The 18,995-nt window shown below is 33.7% G+C and overlaps 1 protein-coding gene and 1 long non-coding RNA gene across 2 annotated transcripts in view; one reads left to right on the forward strand and one right to left on the reverse strand.

Annotated features, from left to right (window-relative positions):
- The window catches only part of LOC144453134 (uncharacterized), a 37,623-nt gene extending 19,071 nt beyond the window's left edge, over positions 1-18,552 (reverse strand). The window contains exons 1-11 of the mRNA XM_078144413.1: positions 18,409-18,552; positions 11,969-12,256; positions 11,629-11,694; positions 10,062-10,129; positions 9,034-9,166; positions 8,298-8,367; positions 7,743-7,816; positions 6,890-6,998; positions 6,428-6,552; positions 1,830-1,988; positions 1,181-1,297 (exon numbers count right to left, since the gene is read on the reverse strand). Coding sequence (XP_078000539.1) covers positions 1,181-1,297; positions 1,830-1,988; positions 6,428-6,552; positions 6,890-6,998; positions 7,743-7,816; positions 8,298-8,367; positions 9,034-9,166; positions 10,062-10,129; positions 11,629-11,694; positions 11,969-12,256; positions 18,409-18,552 — 1,353 coding nt within the window. The remainder of the gene's footprint in view (positions 1-1,180; positions 1,298-1,829; positions 1,989-6,427; positions 6,553-6,889; positions 6,999-7,742; positions 7,817-8,297; positions 8,368-9,033; positions 9,167-10,061; positions 10,130-11,628; positions 11,695-11,968; positions 12,257-18,408) is intronic.
- On the forward strand, positions 3,851-5,268 carry LOC144452924 (uncharacterized). The gene is made up of 3 exons (XR_013482379.1): positions 3,851-4,044; positions 4,331-4,567; positions 4,805-5,268. It is a non-coding gene; the product is annotated as an uncharacterized LOC144452924 (long non-coding RNA).
- Positions 18,553-18,995: the final 443 nt, after the last annotated feature.

Consider the following 18,995-nt stretch of genomic DNA (forward strand, 5'->3'; position numbering starts at 1 on the left):
GGTCATTGATGTGTTAAATGCCACACAATTAGAATACTGCTTGGTGCATTTATTGACATAAATGATTTAGATTCAGTACTTTAAGTCAATTTCAAACCCATTACATTCACTAGGTTTATAGCTATTTCTAATGTACACTGGCTTGATAGGTATACATTCAATATTGAAGTTATTACAAACACTTTACAGTCAAAATGCTGGCAGAAAAATTGACTTAATGGTGTTTTTTTTTATTCAATCATTGACAAAGAATCACATTGAAAATGAATTGTGGCTATATAAAGTGACATGGTGAAATTTTGTTTATAATCAGCATCTATTTATATCTAGTACACTTAATAAAAACCAAGAGATTTATCTAACATATATATAAAGAAAAGGACAAGACAAACAAATATTAAACTAAACTGCGAATTAATCTAATTACCATTAAATATCAAAGCAAAAACCAACAAAAAAGAAGATACATTTCAAGGATTGCTGTATACACTCTGAAAAATTAGATTTGGAGATGACTTTACCTAACATTACGCATTGCTGTATTGAATCTCAGATCATTATAGTGGTCCAAGATTGAATGTATAATGTATTGGGTAAAAAGCTATGGATAGATTTTCATTAGTCATAATATCCTTGAATTTCTTTTCTAGTGGGAGGGTATTAAATTGCCTATATTGTTTTGCATTTAAAAAAAAATTCCCTTCCATAATTATTATATTGATAGTGGACGCTGCAATAGAAGAACTTTTTTTAATCCTCTAGGAGTGATGTGTTACAACATTTGTATATATTTTATTATACATGCACCAAATACTTTAGCACCAAATATTTATTGCAGACAATCCAATGAAGAAATGTAGTTTTCTTGATGGATACAATAAAGATTCTTATTGGCTATTGCACGAAGCAACCTTTTTCGATTTCATGTTTGTGATCACTAATAAGATTTACTAATATTGGAACCTGGGATTGAAATCCTGGATTTTAATAATGTGTACTGTTCTGCTATCCCCCACTATCCATGTAAGAAAACCCATTTTGAGACACATATAGCGACCCTGACTATATAGTATTGGTGACTCATAAGAACACATAGTTTAATAATTTTGACCCACACCAATGTACTTTGTCTTTCACTAGTGGGCAAACTGCGTAGAGTACAGTATATAGGATAAATTACCTTGAGTTCTTCTTCTCTTTCCTTCAACTGATAAATAAACAGTCTATCAGATTCTTTCTCTACCTCATATGTCTCTCTCAGCATCTTACATTTTTCAGCAAGTTGACTCAGTTCATCCTATAATAATGGAAGTAATGTCATGTTTATTGGATAGCGTTATGGGTGACTGGAAATTTCAATACCGGTACAATTAATTCCTCCAAATTTATGTACATGAATAGACTTGCTCTGACAAGTCTCCTTACAGGTGAGTTGAGGTGACCAGTACAAAAACATAAAGGCTTCACCACAACATACCAAAAATTTAAAAGATTGTCTGACTGCGTGATTAATCATACAAAGTAAAAAATTATGTTATACATTATGATTAGTTTTAATTTATCATTCCTTTCTTCAGACTTTCCTTTTAACATACTAACCTCTTTGCCAGGTTACAAGATGTCAGTTTTTCAGACCTTCCTTTTAACATACTAACCTCTTTGCCAGGTTACAAGATGTCAGTTTTTCAGACCTTCCTTTTAACATACTAACCTCTTTGCAAGGTTACAAGATTTCAGTTTTTCAGACCTTCCTTTTAACATACTAACCTCTTTGCCAGGTTACTAGATGTCAGGTTTTCAGACCTTCCTTTTAACATTCATGTACTAACCTCTTTGTCAGCCAGAGAGTGGTTACGAGATCTTAGTTTTTCACACAATCTGTCTCTCTCTGTTTCAAGTTCTGCAACGTTTTCTTTCAATTCGTCTATAGTGACTTCTAGGTCATCATGTTGTTTGGTCAAGTCACTGTATTTCTGGTCTGCTTCATACTGAAATGACATATAAAACAATTTTATTGATTTTTACAAACTCTCTTAAGCCTACCCTTACCAAACTGAAAGCTCAGTACCAAGCTGTCAAAGAGCTTTTTCAGGGCTTTTCAGCTCTGTGGCACACTACCAACAGTTCTATTGCAGACATTCAAAAATGTGTTGAGCTGCTGAATGTCTGCAACAGACTTCTAGGGTTTATGTCTGTTAGGAAAAAAATTCTTAAGCTTACTGACAGCTGTCTGCATCTCACTGACAGCTGTCTTCAGCTCACCAACAGCTACTTGCAGTTTACTGGCAGCTGTCTTCAGCCACAGGAGTTAATTTCTAAATAATGTCTGTCAGGAGTGTTTACACTTTGCTCTGTCATGGGCAAAACGACTAGCAGCAGACTTTTAGCAGCTCTTGTTGTAGTTTCCAGAATATTTTAAAGTTACCTGGACAGTGGCAATGTGGAAGGACATACCAATCCAAGGGTTTTCTGTTAATATGCTTCTGTGTCATAATAAATATTGCTTGGAATTATACTTGCCTAAATACTTATTCACTAAAACATACATCAAATGTATGCAGGTGAATGTAGGTAATATTTATAAGAATGCCTGCAACACCATCAAATGTCCAATAACTACAGTACATTTACATGTTAAAATATATTTATTAAGTAGTTTCATTGTTAAGTATAAACACTGGAATCTGTTCTTGTTAAAATGTAAACCAGCTGCATGAACAACAAAATCAATCCTTACAGAATACCTCTAATATAAAATGTACATGTATTGTTGTATACATTTATTATTTGCATCGTTCACACTCACAACTTACAGAGATTTAATGTAACTGTTTTCTCAAATTATTTGTAATATGTCACCTACATAACAAACATCCATTTTAAAATCATTTGCCAGATTTAGTATTCTGGGTTTGTGATAGCCATGCACGTATATTAGTGTGAAATTTGTTTACTATACTCATGGAAGTAGTTCTACTTCCATGCTATACTTCAACTTGGGACTAGCAATTAGTGGTTACATATGCAGAAACACAGCCCATTTTCAAGGCTACTACAGGAAATGTCCCCTGCATTTCTTGACTTGGGCCGGTCGTGTAGCGTATAGGCATTGAAAAGAGAGGTTCATTTTGGGCCGCATATGATCGGCCTCGCCAATATCTGAGTTTTCATTTTCACTATAGTCGGTCATATTCAGGGTTGTCATACCCATCATCAACGCCGTCTGATAAATCTCAACATTCGGATGTCAACAAGGGATTTTGATTCCCCTCTTCATTGTCAAATAACTCACAGTTGTCTTCATTTTCCTCCGTTATGTTATAACATGAATAAATAAATATGACGCTCGCCATCTCCTTCCTGTCGATCATCTCATTAGTCTACCAAACTCGCTTGAAACGGTATCGGTATTGTCTGTGTACGTGTTCGTGTGTTGTTGATGTCGAGGGACATCACCCGGAAGTGATGGGAGTTCATCGTGTGTAGGCCAATGATCGCAAAGTTGTCCTCAGAACTGGAATGGCCACTTTTCGCTTCCATCTCTCATAGATTGCCATTTTGCTTCAACTTTTGGAGATTACAAGTATACTGCTCTGTTTTGAGTCGATACGTAACGTGAACGTAAACAAACCCCTAGCCCTGAGATCGCTGGCTTAGGTTACATCCACAATATAGCGTCACAGGCTCTTTCAAAGCTTGTGGAAAAACTGCGAGGAACAAACATTTTGTTTATGGCTAATAACAGCGCAAACATGGATAATATGAAAGAAACAAAATAATAAACAAAAATATATATTTTCAAAATTGAATCAACGACTGTTGTAAAGTTTACAACGCATTGCAGTTTTGAAATTATTGTGAACGAGGCTATGACGTATCAGCCAATCAAATCAACGGGCGCAATCTCACCAGCACTTCAAATCAGAAAATGTTGGAATGAAACGGAAGATGGCGGCCGTGATTCACAAAGGCAAAGAAAATCGTTTTCGACAACTGATCATGAGAAGAGGTATACATCAAGACCTACTCATTTTGGTGATGAAGGTATGTTAATTTAACTGACGCTTTCATAGCATATTATAGGCTCTGGTGTTTTTTTAAACGATAGAATCCTTTATTTTTGTATAAAGTTTTTATAAAAATGTTGTTCCTTAATTATGGCTGCTCTGATGTACTTTTGGGAAGTCTGATAAAATGTATTACCTAGGGTGTACCACTGTTAACACACTACAAGAATATACATTTTGTAGATTCTATTTACCAGTTGATAATTTTTGTTTTGCCAAAATTAGTGTTACTTACATGCATGTTTTTATTTGTTGCATCTTAGAGTAGAAACTCAAGATGACTTTAGAAAAAGCAGTGTCAACATAAAAGTACAAAAAACAGAAAGTGGACAAAGAAAGCAAACTCCAGCAGGACAAAAAATGGAACACATGCAGCACAGCAAAGCAATAAAGCAAAGACTGACAAAAATAGAGAAATTGCTGAAGAGAAGCAAGCCAAACGCCTAGCAAAGTTGTATGGCAACTTTAAAAAGGATGAAGGAACAGGCCTACTTTCAAAGGTACTAGTAACTTTTTTAATCTGTTAGTGTATAAAAACAAAACAGAGCAATATAATTCCCCCGAGAGGAGCAAATAGTAAAAAGACACAGGACAGTTGGCATTTCTATAGATTCTTTGTTTGTAGCATGTAACTGTTTATTAGAAACAAAAGATAAAATGAACTGTGTACCTCTCCCTTCACATTCATAACAAATATTTCTTTTGTTAATTGATTGCTCTTGTTTCTTTCTTTGCAGTGACTTTCAGGAACCAATGGATATTGATTGATCTGATTCTGATCCTGATCCTGATTCTGCCAAACTGATGATGTAAACTACCAAAGTGATGATGTAAACTGCCAATGTGATGATGTAAACTGCCGAAGTGATGATGCCAATGATGAACACAATGGCTTTAGCTTATATAATGACTGAAAGTGAAATAATGTCAGACTCTGAAACTCCAGCAACTGTTGAAAGCCAAACTCAAATTGCCAGAGCTCTTTCACATGTATGATGTAGGTAATTCTTTAGATTTGATTTGAAGAACCCCATCATTAAGGGACATATATTTTTTGTCTTCTAATCACGGGATGAATACAGGTACTATTGTTAAACTCAGGTATGTTGGTACTGTCATTTCACTACAGACATGTCTCAAGCCTTTTAGTTATTTTGGAAAAAAGCAATAAAGTTGCTTCTTGTTTTCATTTAATTCTTCTTCTGCATGATTTACTGGTTGCAAAAGTATGTGCCCGTGTGTGTAGTATGTACATACATACATATATGTGTATCCCCTAAAACATGTACGTGAACAAACTTTGTGAGTTTGTGAAACTGACATTTTTAAATATGTTTCAGTGGGAACAAGCATTCAAATCAAATATGGTCAGTTCTGATATACATTTGTATGTCAAATATATTTCCCCAACGTGTATAAGCATGTTTTAAGTGTCAAAATTAATATGGTTTAAAACATGTTTAAAACTAGTTTCAAATGAGTTGACTAAGGACTTCTGACAAGTTTAAAACATGAATGAAACACTCAAAACTGATCAGACTTGTTTTGAATTAGTATAGAACACTTTTTAAACTAGTGGATTTTTAGTAAGGAATTCCCCTTTTGCAGTGTGCCAATGATACCTGTCAGAAGTCTGCTTATAGTCTTTCAGCAGTTTGTCACAATGCTGTCAGAAGGCTGTTGTTAGTCTGTCAGGTCTGTTAGTGGTCTTTCAGATGTCTGACGATAGTCTTACATAAGTCTGTTATAAAGCAGTTGAATGTCTGTCAGGTATTTACCTGAGCTGTTGAGAGCTGTTCTCTGCAGCTCAAATCTAATTATGTATGCACAAAAATCAGCCTTCCGGCAGCTAACTGTCAGAAGTCTTTTTGAGAGCTGCTGCAGCTCAAAAACAGCTGTCTCATTTCGGTAAGGGTAGTCTGGTGGACTGAGTGTTTTCATTTGGACATAAAAAATTACTATTATATCTATTCCACTTATGATGAAAGCAATGATATAATCACAAGTTGTTTGTTGTTGTTGTTATTTATTTGTTTGTTTGTGTTTGTGTGTGTCTGTCTGTCTGTGTGTGTGTGTGTGTGTGTGTGTGTGTGTGTGTGTGCACGTGAGCAAATGTACAAAATGTGTGTGTGTGTACATATATTTCATGCTATAATGTGTTGTTGTTTTCTGAAACTTTTTTTGAGGCTTGATAAACTATCTGTACATGCATGTTTTCAAAGAAAGACATAATTTTCTAAAAACCTGCATGGATGACAAAAACGAAGCAGTAGATCTTTCATATTTGTCTCTTTATTACAGCACTTTGTGAACACCAATGATCTTCATTAAACTTTTATCTAAGGTTGTTGAAATAATACCTTCATTTCCTGCATCTGAGCTAGGTTTGATTTCTCTTGTTCGATCACACAGTTAGCACTTTCAAGCTGGGTCTTGTGTTCTTCAATCATACTTTCTGCTTCTTTCAACTTTTCATCCATGCACTCTATGAAGAAAGAATCACTTTTACAATCTTTTCAATTTTTCATGTTTTAATAATTGTGATACATATTCTGCCATACAAACATTAGAGATGAGACTATACTCATTATAAGCACCATACCGAAGCACCAAAGTATTTTAACAAATGAAAAGTGAGTGCATTTTGATCACAAATATGGTTTTGAATGACACTAACTAGCTTTGAAAGCGATTTCTGGAACATAAAGTTATACCATTGTCAGAACTGACAGGTTTTACAAATTCTAGAATAAGTTTTCATTTTTTATAAAGAGAACGAGTTCTTCAAAATAAAGTTGACGAATAAATTGTTGAATTCATACCTTTTTCATCGTGCATGGTTGTGATTCTGTCCATGTTTTCTTTCATTTGCTGTTGAATGTCACTGATATTTTGATCTTTCTCTTTCAATTCTTGTGACAGGGTTTGTAACTGGTTGAAAAAAAATGATGGAATGGGGTAAAGATGATGTAATGAGTAATTGCAATGTAACTTGTCATGGCAATGAACCTGTTGTCATGGTAATGAACCTGTTGTCAGTTCCAAGATGCACTTTGTGAATATCCTCATACAGTGCCATGTATTCTGTATGCACAGTGAGGTATGCACTAGTCTAGTTCCTACACAGTATATCATTACCATTTACACCTCCCCTTGTTAGAGACCACATTGGCATCCAGACTTGGTTTGCTCACACTCCTCAGAGGGATGTTTGTCACCTGACCATACCCTGGATCTATTAATTAAAAACTTTCTGTCATTATGATGTTAAATCTTTGTTCTATAAAATCACTCACAATTAGAGAGATCAAGTCTTTCCATCATTTCATGATGGAAATGTTATTTCAAATGATGTAATAAAGACAATACAAGCCAAAAAGTTATCAAATAAATTACATCATCTCATACAATGAATTTTGGAACTGGAAAATCGACCATGATTTTAGCCAACTTGAGATTGGCTATCTGGTTCAATATTCTGGTTCTGGTGACTGACACTGACAAGCTAGACATGTGCAGGCAAGTTATTTTTACTTTGCACGTACACTGCCTGCATTCTGTTAATTCCTGAGGATGCGAAATTTGTGAAAAGTTTTCAGACAAAATCTATATATTTCTAAATTCTATAAAGAGTTCTCCATTGGACTATGTAAGTATATAGTGATTATGACAAACCTTTTCCTGCAGACAACTTTCTTCTGTTTGGAATTCTTGTTTGATTTTCAGATTTTCTTCTTGTTCTTTGGACACTACATGGAGAGAGAATTAATACATAAGACATTTTTACACAGTGTTTGATTTGTAATGATAACCAAAAATTACATTCATGACATTGTGTACCTAATTATTGACTGAATAAACACCTAGTAGCAGCTAAATAAACAAGACATTTCAAATAAACTGAACAGTACTGTAATTGTAATAATGGTGTGTATATTTTAGATTTTTGCTCACAAATGTACTACTGGTCTATTGAAGTCTTCTACCACATTGAACTTAATAGAGGCCATGGTTTCAATCCCAGGTTCTCACATTAGTGTTATCTTATCAGTGGAGCCATTAGGATTTAATACATAGCATTATTCTTCGTTCTGGGCCAACTTTTTCTATAGTTTTGTCAGAAAACTGTTTTTCACACCTAAAGTTTAATCAATCCTTTTCCAAAGTGGGCCTTTAAAATGGAATGAAACCAAACACAGTGGTACATTAACTATATAACAACAAACTTACATTTTACAGAAAGTTCGTTCAGCGTAGCATTATGCTTCAGTGTCAGCTCTTTAAACTTTTCAGACAACTCCTGTGTAAAAGCAAAATACATTTCATTCTTGTTTATATTTATTTATTTATTTATTTATTCAGGTAAACCAACGGGCATAAAGCCCATTTACAGGCACCTTTAGAAACAAATAAGGAAAAACAAGCACTAAAAAGATAAAAACAAGGGGTAGCAATAACAGAAAGAAGTGACATGACATAAAAGGCAAACACAGAAATAAAAACAACAAAACAGGAAAAATTATTAAAAACACGCAGCCTGAAGCACACGCCGAAAGGCGGAAACAGGACTAAATAAATCTATGTTTGGATTTGCTATATTGATCAGTATATCACTGGCTACAGAAATGATTTGAATTAGCAACAACAATTATAGTTTCTTATCTAACATGTTTTCTGAACTAAAATTTACTTTTTTGCATTGTTTTAGGCTTTCCAGACCTCATAGGTAGGCTGTCTCATCTCAGCTAGTGTCTGAACTACACTCTACCTATTTCTATAGGGTTCCTCACTGAAAATTATGGATAATTATAGAAGCTGGTAGCCTGAAATCCATGCGGACTGGATTTTTACATTTTTCTTTCCAATCAGATAACTTTCCAATCAGATTAATTGGAAAGAAAGACGTAAAAATCCAATTTGTAATAATTTAAAAAACAATATGTGTACAGAAGACATATAAACTTACTTCATACTGTTGGATAGTTTGGTTGCTAGATTCCTTCACTGCATCACGGTCTCCTTCAAATACTGTGAGTTTATCTTGAACTTTGGCAGTGTGGTCTTTCAGTAAGTTACACATTTCACGTGTAGAGTCTATCCTGAATACAATACACAACCAAAATATTTGATAATTTAAAAAAAAAAGTTAAAAAAATTATTGTACAGTATTTATGATATCCGAAAAAAAGCTCTTTCTGGTTGTCCATCTGTCTGTGAGTGTGTGAGTGTGCGTGCGTGCGTGCGTGCGACAATGCATGCTTGCATATGCATGCCTGCATATGTGTGTGTGTGTGTGTGTGTGTGTGTGTGTGTGTGTGTGTGTGTGTGTGTGTTTTATCCAAAGTGGGCCTTTACATCACTTTGGGAACACGATCTATGAGTACCATATTGATGATACACATAAAAGAGTTACATTTATTCAGTTCATGGTATTGCGCTACATTTTTAAGTACCTTCAAATGAAAATTCATCTGTGTTGGTAAACCATAGGATCAAATTAAACTTAAATTTAAAATTAAATTTTTATTCCAAACACAAACTTGAAAATTGTCCCTGACATTTTCCACGGCACAAACAAGTATATAATTATATCTACAAATACTGAAGTGAGTGAGACAAAAAATTCAAAGGTACAATTTTTCAAGTTTGTGTTTGGAACAAAAATTTAATTCAATACTATATGTGTTAAGTACAGTATTATTTTTTAATAACTGATTTATGATTAAAATAGTCAGGGTCATAGGTCAAGGCCCTCTATTATTATTTTCAAGCCTTACAAATTCATTTTTGTTGACTCAATTCTATAAAATGTCTTGTATGTGTACTTGTACTACCAATTCAGGTAACGTGTTATTCTCTGGCTACTCAAAGGAAATGATAATTAAATGTAAAGAGTATTCTTCAGTAGAATTTTATGTTCAAGGAATAAAATACAAGATCATCATTATACCACCAATAAAGTGAAAATCTTGTGTGAGTGTATTTTTAACTTACTTCTGTATGATTTCAACTCTATTATCCATTTCATCTTGCAGTTTTGCACTCAAGTTTTCATACTGAAGCTGCAGAGTAAAATAAACAAAAAATTAGAATCAATTGTTAAATTTGTAACAATAGCATCAAACTCTGAGGTTTATGTTGATTAGGCAACACACTGACTACCCTATGTATGAACAATGTTACTTGCCAAGCACAAATATTTTTATCGAGTATATGCAGAGATTAATTTTTACTCATGTTAGTCAGTCTATACTGGCCGAATCTGTGACTCTACAGTACACTCTTTCACTATCAGTGAACAAGTGTATGGTTATAGATTCAGCGCTAGCAACCAAACAGGCTAGCTCCTTGTATTATTGTAAGGCCAAATAAAAAAAGTTGTTTGGTTCCGGTTACCTGACCCCACCTAGTTTTTCATGCCGACCCTAAACCTTTTTTTACGTATCTGAGAAAACTAATAATAAAATCGCGAAAATCGTGAAGTCTTGCAAGAAATAGTGGGTGCAGAAACTGCCATCAACTTAAAAAGACAATATAAAACTATTCTTCCAATCTGTAATGGCTGTACATCTGATAGCAAGAAATAAACAACACAGAGACTATTTGGAAAACAATGGAAAACCTGAACTAGACAATCACACATGAAAAAAAAAATATAATAAGATAAAATAAAAAATCTACCTACCACACCTATTTTAAAATTGAATGTGATCGGAACCTCACAATTTTTTTTTACGTCTAAGCACACTTTCTTAATTGAAACATCTTGCCATTACTGTACATCCTAGACAGACGATACCCTTAAATGGTGTTTGATCTTTCAAAAAAAATACAATAACTGAATACTTCCACAGGATGTTTAGAGACAGTATTTTAAATATATGAAATATTACACTGGTAAACTTAGTTATTTATATTCAAACATTTTTATGTTTGACTACTGAAAATAGACAAAGGAAAGAAATAAAACTTTATGTATCAGCAAAAATTCTTTGAGAATTAAAACTGAAATGCCACATCAATGTAGGCATACTCAACATTTCCAGATACAGCTACTGACATTGAAGCATTGCAGGAATACTAAACATTCACAGGTACAACTGCCGTCATTGAAGCATTGCAGGAATACTCAACATTTACAGGTACAACTGCCGACATTGAAGCATTGATGATCGGAACTTGAAGTTACAAACAGGGAAAGTAAACGAATAAATTGAATTAATAACACTTGGTACTGCATGTTGGAACAGCAGTACTTGTATTACAATTCATGGTTTGATTAAATCAGTTTTATGGAATCTTTATGTGTACATGAAATGGCAGGGGAACTGGAAATTTGTTTGTGAGGTAACTATTATGTAAAGAGGCCATAAAACTGTTCTTATCAAATGATGGAATGTAATGCATGTCTATGTACTTCTAACATGCTGTACCAAGTGTTATCAATCCAATCCTGTTTGTAACAGGTTCTGTTCGTCAATGCTTTGATGTCAGCAGCTGTATATGTTACATTTCTGGGTTTAAACCATCATTAGTTTATGAAGACTCTGTTGAGACTAACCTGTAACTCCAGTATGGATTTTCTTTGGGATTCAATGGTATGCTGAGCATCAGTGATCTTTTTATCCTGAATTAAGTAAATAGAAATAAAGAACAAACCTCACCATCATGGGATTATAACAATTCATTTCAATGGATGTTTCACATGACAGCACTTCAAGTAGTGACAGCATATTTGAGAGGGGAAACAAGGTAATCTTGGCCGCACAAAAATTCTCAGCCTATATTTACAAATAAAAGACTCGTAGTGACAAAGGCCCCTTAGGTCACTCGTATTTGCTTGGCTGAACGAAGAATAATATTGGGGAATAACATCTCAACATATTATCCAAAGATCTTACCTTCTGCTTGATTTCCATTTCAGTGGATACTTTCCATCTTCTAATCTTCTCAGCTTCTTGTTGTAGTTTTGTATGTAGGTTAGTTATTTTTTCTGTACCTACAACCTGACTTTGTTGTTGTTGTTGTTGTTGTTGTTGTTGTTGTTGTTGTTGTTGCTGCTGCTGCTGCATTCTTGCAGGACTAGCACTGGTTATGTTAGATGTAACTCTCTGTCTTGGTGTACTTGGTGCATTGATAGTGAAATTACTCTGGTTACCATTTTGTTGTGTTTGTGACTGAGCAGCAAACTGTCAATAAATGGAAATCAACAGAATACTTACTAATACTGATAGTTAAATTATAACTCACATAAATTAATCATAAAATAGATCGAACTACTGGTTTGACTGCAGAATTGAAGTATAAAGATGTTGATATATTCCATATTACAGGCTTGAAATTAACAGTTCGTGCCTTCAGCACTCGCAGTTCCTATCAGTACGTATTAGTGCTACGGAGTAAGGCGGCGACTTTGTTTTAGATGAAACATAGCAAAAAAGGCACGAATGACTGTCAACAGTCTACTCATCAGTCAGTCTAAGCAGTTCATCCAATCAGTGAACCCCAACTGTTAAGTGATGTAAACATGACGTCCTGGGCTGATGAATATATCATATTTGGACATTACATAATTGCCCCAATAAACACTAACTTTATGTGGGGACTGTATTATCGGTTAGAATTTTGTGATTGATTAACAAAGTTAGGAACTAGACTAAATGTCCATCAGTAGTATACAGAAGCCAGAAAATAGCTCAATATGAGGTCATTAACAAATTAAGTTTTGAACTCCTGCAGTGTGAATTATTGTAGTAGTAGTGTGCTGACTTTTATTAGAGGAACTTTGAACTTATTGATGTTGTGCATTCCAAGGTTTGCTGTCGTAAACTCTTGGTGTTTTACTTTCATCTCTTAAAATAGAAATTATGATATCAATGGTGAATTCTTCACATCCTAATGTATGACCTCAATTATCTGCCTGTCTTCTGGAAAGTATGTCTTACATTTCATAAGATACTGGTATACCACTGATATATATCAAGTAATTACATTATGGTAGCTGTGATTCTTTCCCGTAATGCAATGATATCGCTTGGGGACAGACATCCTGGGAGACATGAAATATATTCATTTCAGTCTCTGCAGTTTAATAAACTAAAGTCTGTGTAATATCAAATAGTGTTGATTGAAATGACACAGTGTTTTTTATTATAAAGCAGGTGAAGTCTACTCTATTCATCGAGTACTGTAATTTTACTGGGATTCCATACAATGAATTAAAAAAAAATTTAAGTTGATCATATTTCCCCCTTTTCTGTTAACTAATACTGATCTCTGTATAACATTATTAATAACTGTTGATTGAAATGACAGTCTTTTTATGAAAGATGGAAAGCATACACAAATCATCCCCAAGTTCCCTAGTCATTTACTGGGGCTCATCACCAAAATTATAGTACAATAAATTAAAAAGTATTTCAGTTTATCATATTTCCCCTTTTTCTGTTAACTAATACTGATCTCTGTATAACATTATTAATAACTGTTGATTGAAATGACAGTGTGTTTATGAAAGATGGAAAGTATACACAAACCTACCCCAAGTTCCCCAGTCATTTACTGGGGCTCATCACCAAAATTATAGTACAATAAATTAAAAAGTATTTCAGTTTATCACATTTCCTCTTTTTCTGTTAACTAATACTGATCTCTGTATAACATTATTAATAACTGTTGATTGAAATGACAGTGTGTTTATGAAAGATGGAAAGTATACACAAACCTACCCCAAGTTCCCCAGTCATTTACTGGGGCTCATCACCAAAATTATAGTACAATAAATTAAAAAGTATTTCAGTATGATCACATTTCCTCTTTTTCTGTTAACTAATACTGATCTCTGTATAACATTATTAATAACTGTTGATTGAAATGACAGTCTTTTTATAAAAGATGGAAAGCATACACAAACCTACCCCAAGTTCCCCAGTCATATACCGGGGCTCATCACCAAAATTATGGTACAATAAATTAAAAAGTATTTCAGTTTATCACATTTCCTCTTTTTCTGTTAACTAATACTGATCTCTGTATAACATTATTAATAACTGTTGATTGAAATGACAGTGTGTTTATGAAAGATGGAAAGCATACACAAACCTACCCCAAGTTCCCCAGTCATTTACTGGGCTCATCAACAAAATTATAGTACAATAAATTAAAAAGTATTTCAGTTTATCATATTTCCCCATTTTCTGTTAACTAATACTGATCTCTGTATAACATTATTAATAACTGTTGATTGAAATGACAGTCTTTTTATGAAAGATGGAAAGCATACACAAACCTACCCCAAGTTCCCCAGTCATTTACTGGGGCTCGTCACCAAAATTATAGTACAATAAATTAAAAAGTATTCCAGTTTATCATATTTCCCCATTTTCTGTTAACTAATACTGATCTCTGTATAACATTATTAATAACTGTTGATTGAAATGACAGTCTTTTTATGAAAGATGGAAAGCATACACAAACCTACCCCAAGTTCCCCAGTCATTTACTGGGGCTCATCACCAAAATTATGGTACAATAAATTAAAAAGTATTCCAGTTTATCATATTTCCCCATTTTCTGTTAACTAATACTGATCTCTGTATAACATTATTAATAACTGTTGATTGAAATGACAGTCTTTTTATGAAAGATGGAAAGCATACAAAAACCTACCCCAAGTTCCCCAGTCATTTACTGGGGCTCGTCACCAAAATTATGGTACAATAAATTAAAAAGTTCATTTTACTAGGGTTCTTCACCAAAATTATGGTGCAATAAATTTAAAACTATACCAGTTTTACCATATTCCTTTTAGTGGGGTTCCAAAACCTTAGCAAAAACAAATAAATTGACAATCAAAAGAAGAGCTCTGCAGTGTTGACTCAAAAGGTTGGTAATATTAGATGTGATGTCATATCTAATGCCTAAAGATTCATTCCACATCAATGATTTGCTGATATCTTTTGAATGTGACATGAAGCAGATGATACAGTATGACTTAAGAGACTCACTAAATGTCAAGTATTTATCACATTAACCTCTCTAATTTATCTATTATCATCTAGAATTACCAATACATTGCAAAATAGTGGTACTCAGCTTTGTTCTTCATTTTTTCAATGGTTATGCTCCTTACAATTTTCAATGGTTGATAGGTGCCTTACAATTTTCAATGGTTGATAGGTGCCTTACAATTTTCAATGGTTAGGCTCCTTACAATTTTCAATATTTAATAGGTGCCTTACAATTTTCAATGGTTAGGCTCCTTACAATTTTCAATATTTAATAGGTGCCTTACAATTTTCAATGGTTAGGCTCCTTACAATTTTCAATAGTTAGGCTCCTTACAATTTTCAATAGTTAGGCTCCTTACAATTTTCAATACACAAATGTAGTTAGGCTCCTTACAATTTTCAATAGGCTCCTTACAATTTTCAATGGCACCTATCAACCAGGTTGATAGGTGCCTTACAATTTTCAATAGTTAGGCTCCTTACAATTTTCAATAATTAGGCTCCTTACAATTTTCAATGGTTAATAGGTGCCTTACAATTTTCAATAGTTAGGCTCCTTACAATTTTCAATAGGCTCCTTACAATTTTCAATGGCACCTATCAACCAGGTTGATAGGTGCCTTACAATTTTCAATAGTTAGGCTCCTTACAATTTTCAATAGGCTCCTTACAATTTTCAATGGTTGATAGGTGCCTTACAATTTTCAATGGTTGATAGGTGCCTTACAATTTTCAATAGTTAGGCTCCTTACAATTTTCAATAGGCTCCTTACAATTTTCAATGGCACCTATCAACCAGGTTGATAGGTGCCTTACAATTTTCAATAGTTAGGCTCCTTACAATTTTCAATAGGCTCCTTACAATTTTCAATGGTTGATAGGTGCCTTACAATTTTCAATGGTTGATAGGTGCCTTACAATTTTCAATGGTTGATAGGTGCCTTACAATTTTCAATGGTTAGGCTTTTTACAGGGGAAATGATGTTGGTTTGGTCTTTCACTCATAGGACATAATATTTTGACACAAAGATAAGATGCATTTTTGAACAACAACAGAGACACAACACACACAGCATGATCCTTTACCCAATCACATTGAAAAACGGTAAGCAAATTGTTATTCAGTCACACACAGCACAGTAGAAAAAGGAATCTACATACAAGGAGTAACACTGAAGTAAATCACTTTCTTTATGTGCTAGTACACTCGTTTATAGCATTCATATCAAGTGCAAAAATATACTGTTTCAATTAGTTTATTTACAAGCTCAGCATGTGGCCTTTCTAATGTGGTCGATTAGCAATTGAAACAGTATACTTTTACATTTGATATGGATGCTATAAACAATTTTCGTAAATACAGAAAATGCTTTACTTTGGTGTTATGGGTTGTACATTACACATGGACTTGACGATTTTAATGGCTTCAATTGTTTACTTTCCAGCTGATAATTAACATGGTAACTCTGTCTACTTCAAGTTCGATGGCCCCGCTCAGTGCAGTGTAGGGCACAATTGTTTCTTTTGTATTTGAAGTTGTCTGAGTTGTAACAGAATATGTGTAAAAAATATCATATGATATGAGTGAAACACCAAGGCAATATCATTTCTACATTGTCAGTTGACTACTAAGTAGTATTTGACACTGTGTTTTGCTAAGGTTGGGGAACCTTGGTAACAGAAAGGGGGAATATGGTAAAATAACTTAGTTTCCCATAATACATTTTACCATAATTTGGGTGGGGAACCCCGGTAACATGACATGGGAACATCGGGTAGATTTGACCAATTTACTGTGTGTGATAAATGAATGAATGTCGTCAGGATAGAAGATTTTTATACCTGGTTATATGAAACTTTGTATCTTAGTTAATTTATTTTTCTCACACTGAACGTACAATTACCTTTTTTTTTTCCACTGTAAGCTCTCTATTATATATTGTCAATGTATCATCTTTTTATGTTCAAGGTGACTTATAACTTAGTCTGATGGGCTGGGAGGTATTTTATTACCTCATGTCACTGTAATAAAATATTCTACTACTACTACTACTACTACTACTACTACTACTACTACTACTACTACTACTACTACTACTACTACTATTCCTACTACTACTACTACTACCACCACCACTACTACTACTACTACTACTACTACTACTACTATTCCTACTACTACTACTACTACCACCACCACCACTACTACTACTACTACTACTACTACTACTACTACTACTACTACTACTACTACAGCAACTACTACTACTACTACTACTACTACAGCAACTACTACTACTACTACTTCTACTACTACTATTCCTACTACTACTGATACTATATTCAAAATTTGTTGAGTTGAAACATATGTTACAATACTGGAGACATACATCTGAATGATTCAGATGAAAGATACGTCAAGTTGAAATTTACACTCTAACTAGGTAATTTGATCTATGTTTATCAATGAGATGTCAGTGAAAGGATTCTGACATTCTTCTGTAACACACTTCCATTAAAGAAGATTGTACTGACTTGATGAAAAATGCTAACAAACATTAACATGTTGAAAGTTAGTTTGGAAACTTTTTGATTCGAGTTTTGTTGAGACATACCAGTTTTCATTTGCATTTCCATGAATGAATACATGTCATAGTTTTTATGTACATGTTGATTTTTAAATTTAAAAAAAATACAGAATAAGTGTATTTCCACATTCAACCTTTTGCAGTAGTTTCAGTAGGAAGGCTTTATGATATTAAAAGTACTTTATGGCATGCAGCATACTTTCATTTCTCCTGTGTTCAATTATAATAATCTTTTCCCAAATGTGGTAGATGTGAAAAGGATATATAATTCATGAAATAATGTCAGGGATATTCATTCCCAATCCCCAGAGTTTGTCATTTCTGGCTTTTAGAAATATTTCTGAATGTTCTAAGCTTTGACTCCCAACCAGCTGGAACAGATTGTGAAAAGTAATGATTCACCTACTCTAAGAATATGCTAACTGGATACAAGCATAATAATGCAAGTTATACATTCACTAGAATTTAGAAAACTGACAGGACCACAACTAAGGGAATGAGAGATGCTTATGACAAAAAAAAACAAGTCTAGAAAAAAAAGGAAAATCATTTCAGGGACGAAGAGTATTACTATTAATTTAAATATTACAAGTCTATATTATTGGATCACATACATGGACATTTAGGAAGAAGGCTGAGCGATTCAGCTGAAGTATACTGTAGAGTCTGAAACTAATACAAAATACGTCCGCTAAATAAATTACTCTAATTTCTAACCATTAGTTATAGTTTTAACGTTCTTACCTGGAAAAGTGGAGAGCCGTTGGTTGGTTCTGTAACATTTGTAGATTCTCTTGAATTCAAACTAAAGAAGCTTCCATTGTTGTTTGAATTTGAATTCAGTGGTTTGAAGAAGGGAACCTTTTCTCGTTCTCGTTGGGTCTGCATGGTGGCATTAAAAGCTGTCACAGAGAAACTGTGTGAATGTCTTCAAAACTGAGCTATACAACATGGAATTCTTCAATTAGGTTTCTTTGGACAATAAATAATAAATATCAACTGCCAAATTCTGTTATGCCATAGTCTGCAAATTATAATCACAAGAAAAAGTCATGTGGTTGCATATGTCTTTTCAAGTTTTTGTTGTTGTTTTGTTTTGGTGAAACTTACGAAATTGGTCTGTATCTCTTGAACATTAACATCTACCAGTACAGAAGTAGTATGTAAGATATGAACGCAGTAAAGAAAAGACGAACCTGTCAAGGTAACATGATAATTGGTAGTATTTCAAGTATGTGCATTTTAACTTTTATGTTTTACTTTTAGTATGTTTCAAAAAGATTTACCATTACAACCAAAACCCCTTGAACCCAACCCAAAAATTGTATATC

Source organism: Glandiceps talaboti, chromosome 23 (genome assembly GCF_964340395.1).
Source record: "Glandiceps talaboti chromosome 23, keGlaTala1.1, whole genome shotgun sequence".
Lineage (NCBI taxonomy): Eukaryota > Metazoa > Hemichordata > Enteropneusta > Spengelidae > Glandiceps > Glandiceps talaboti.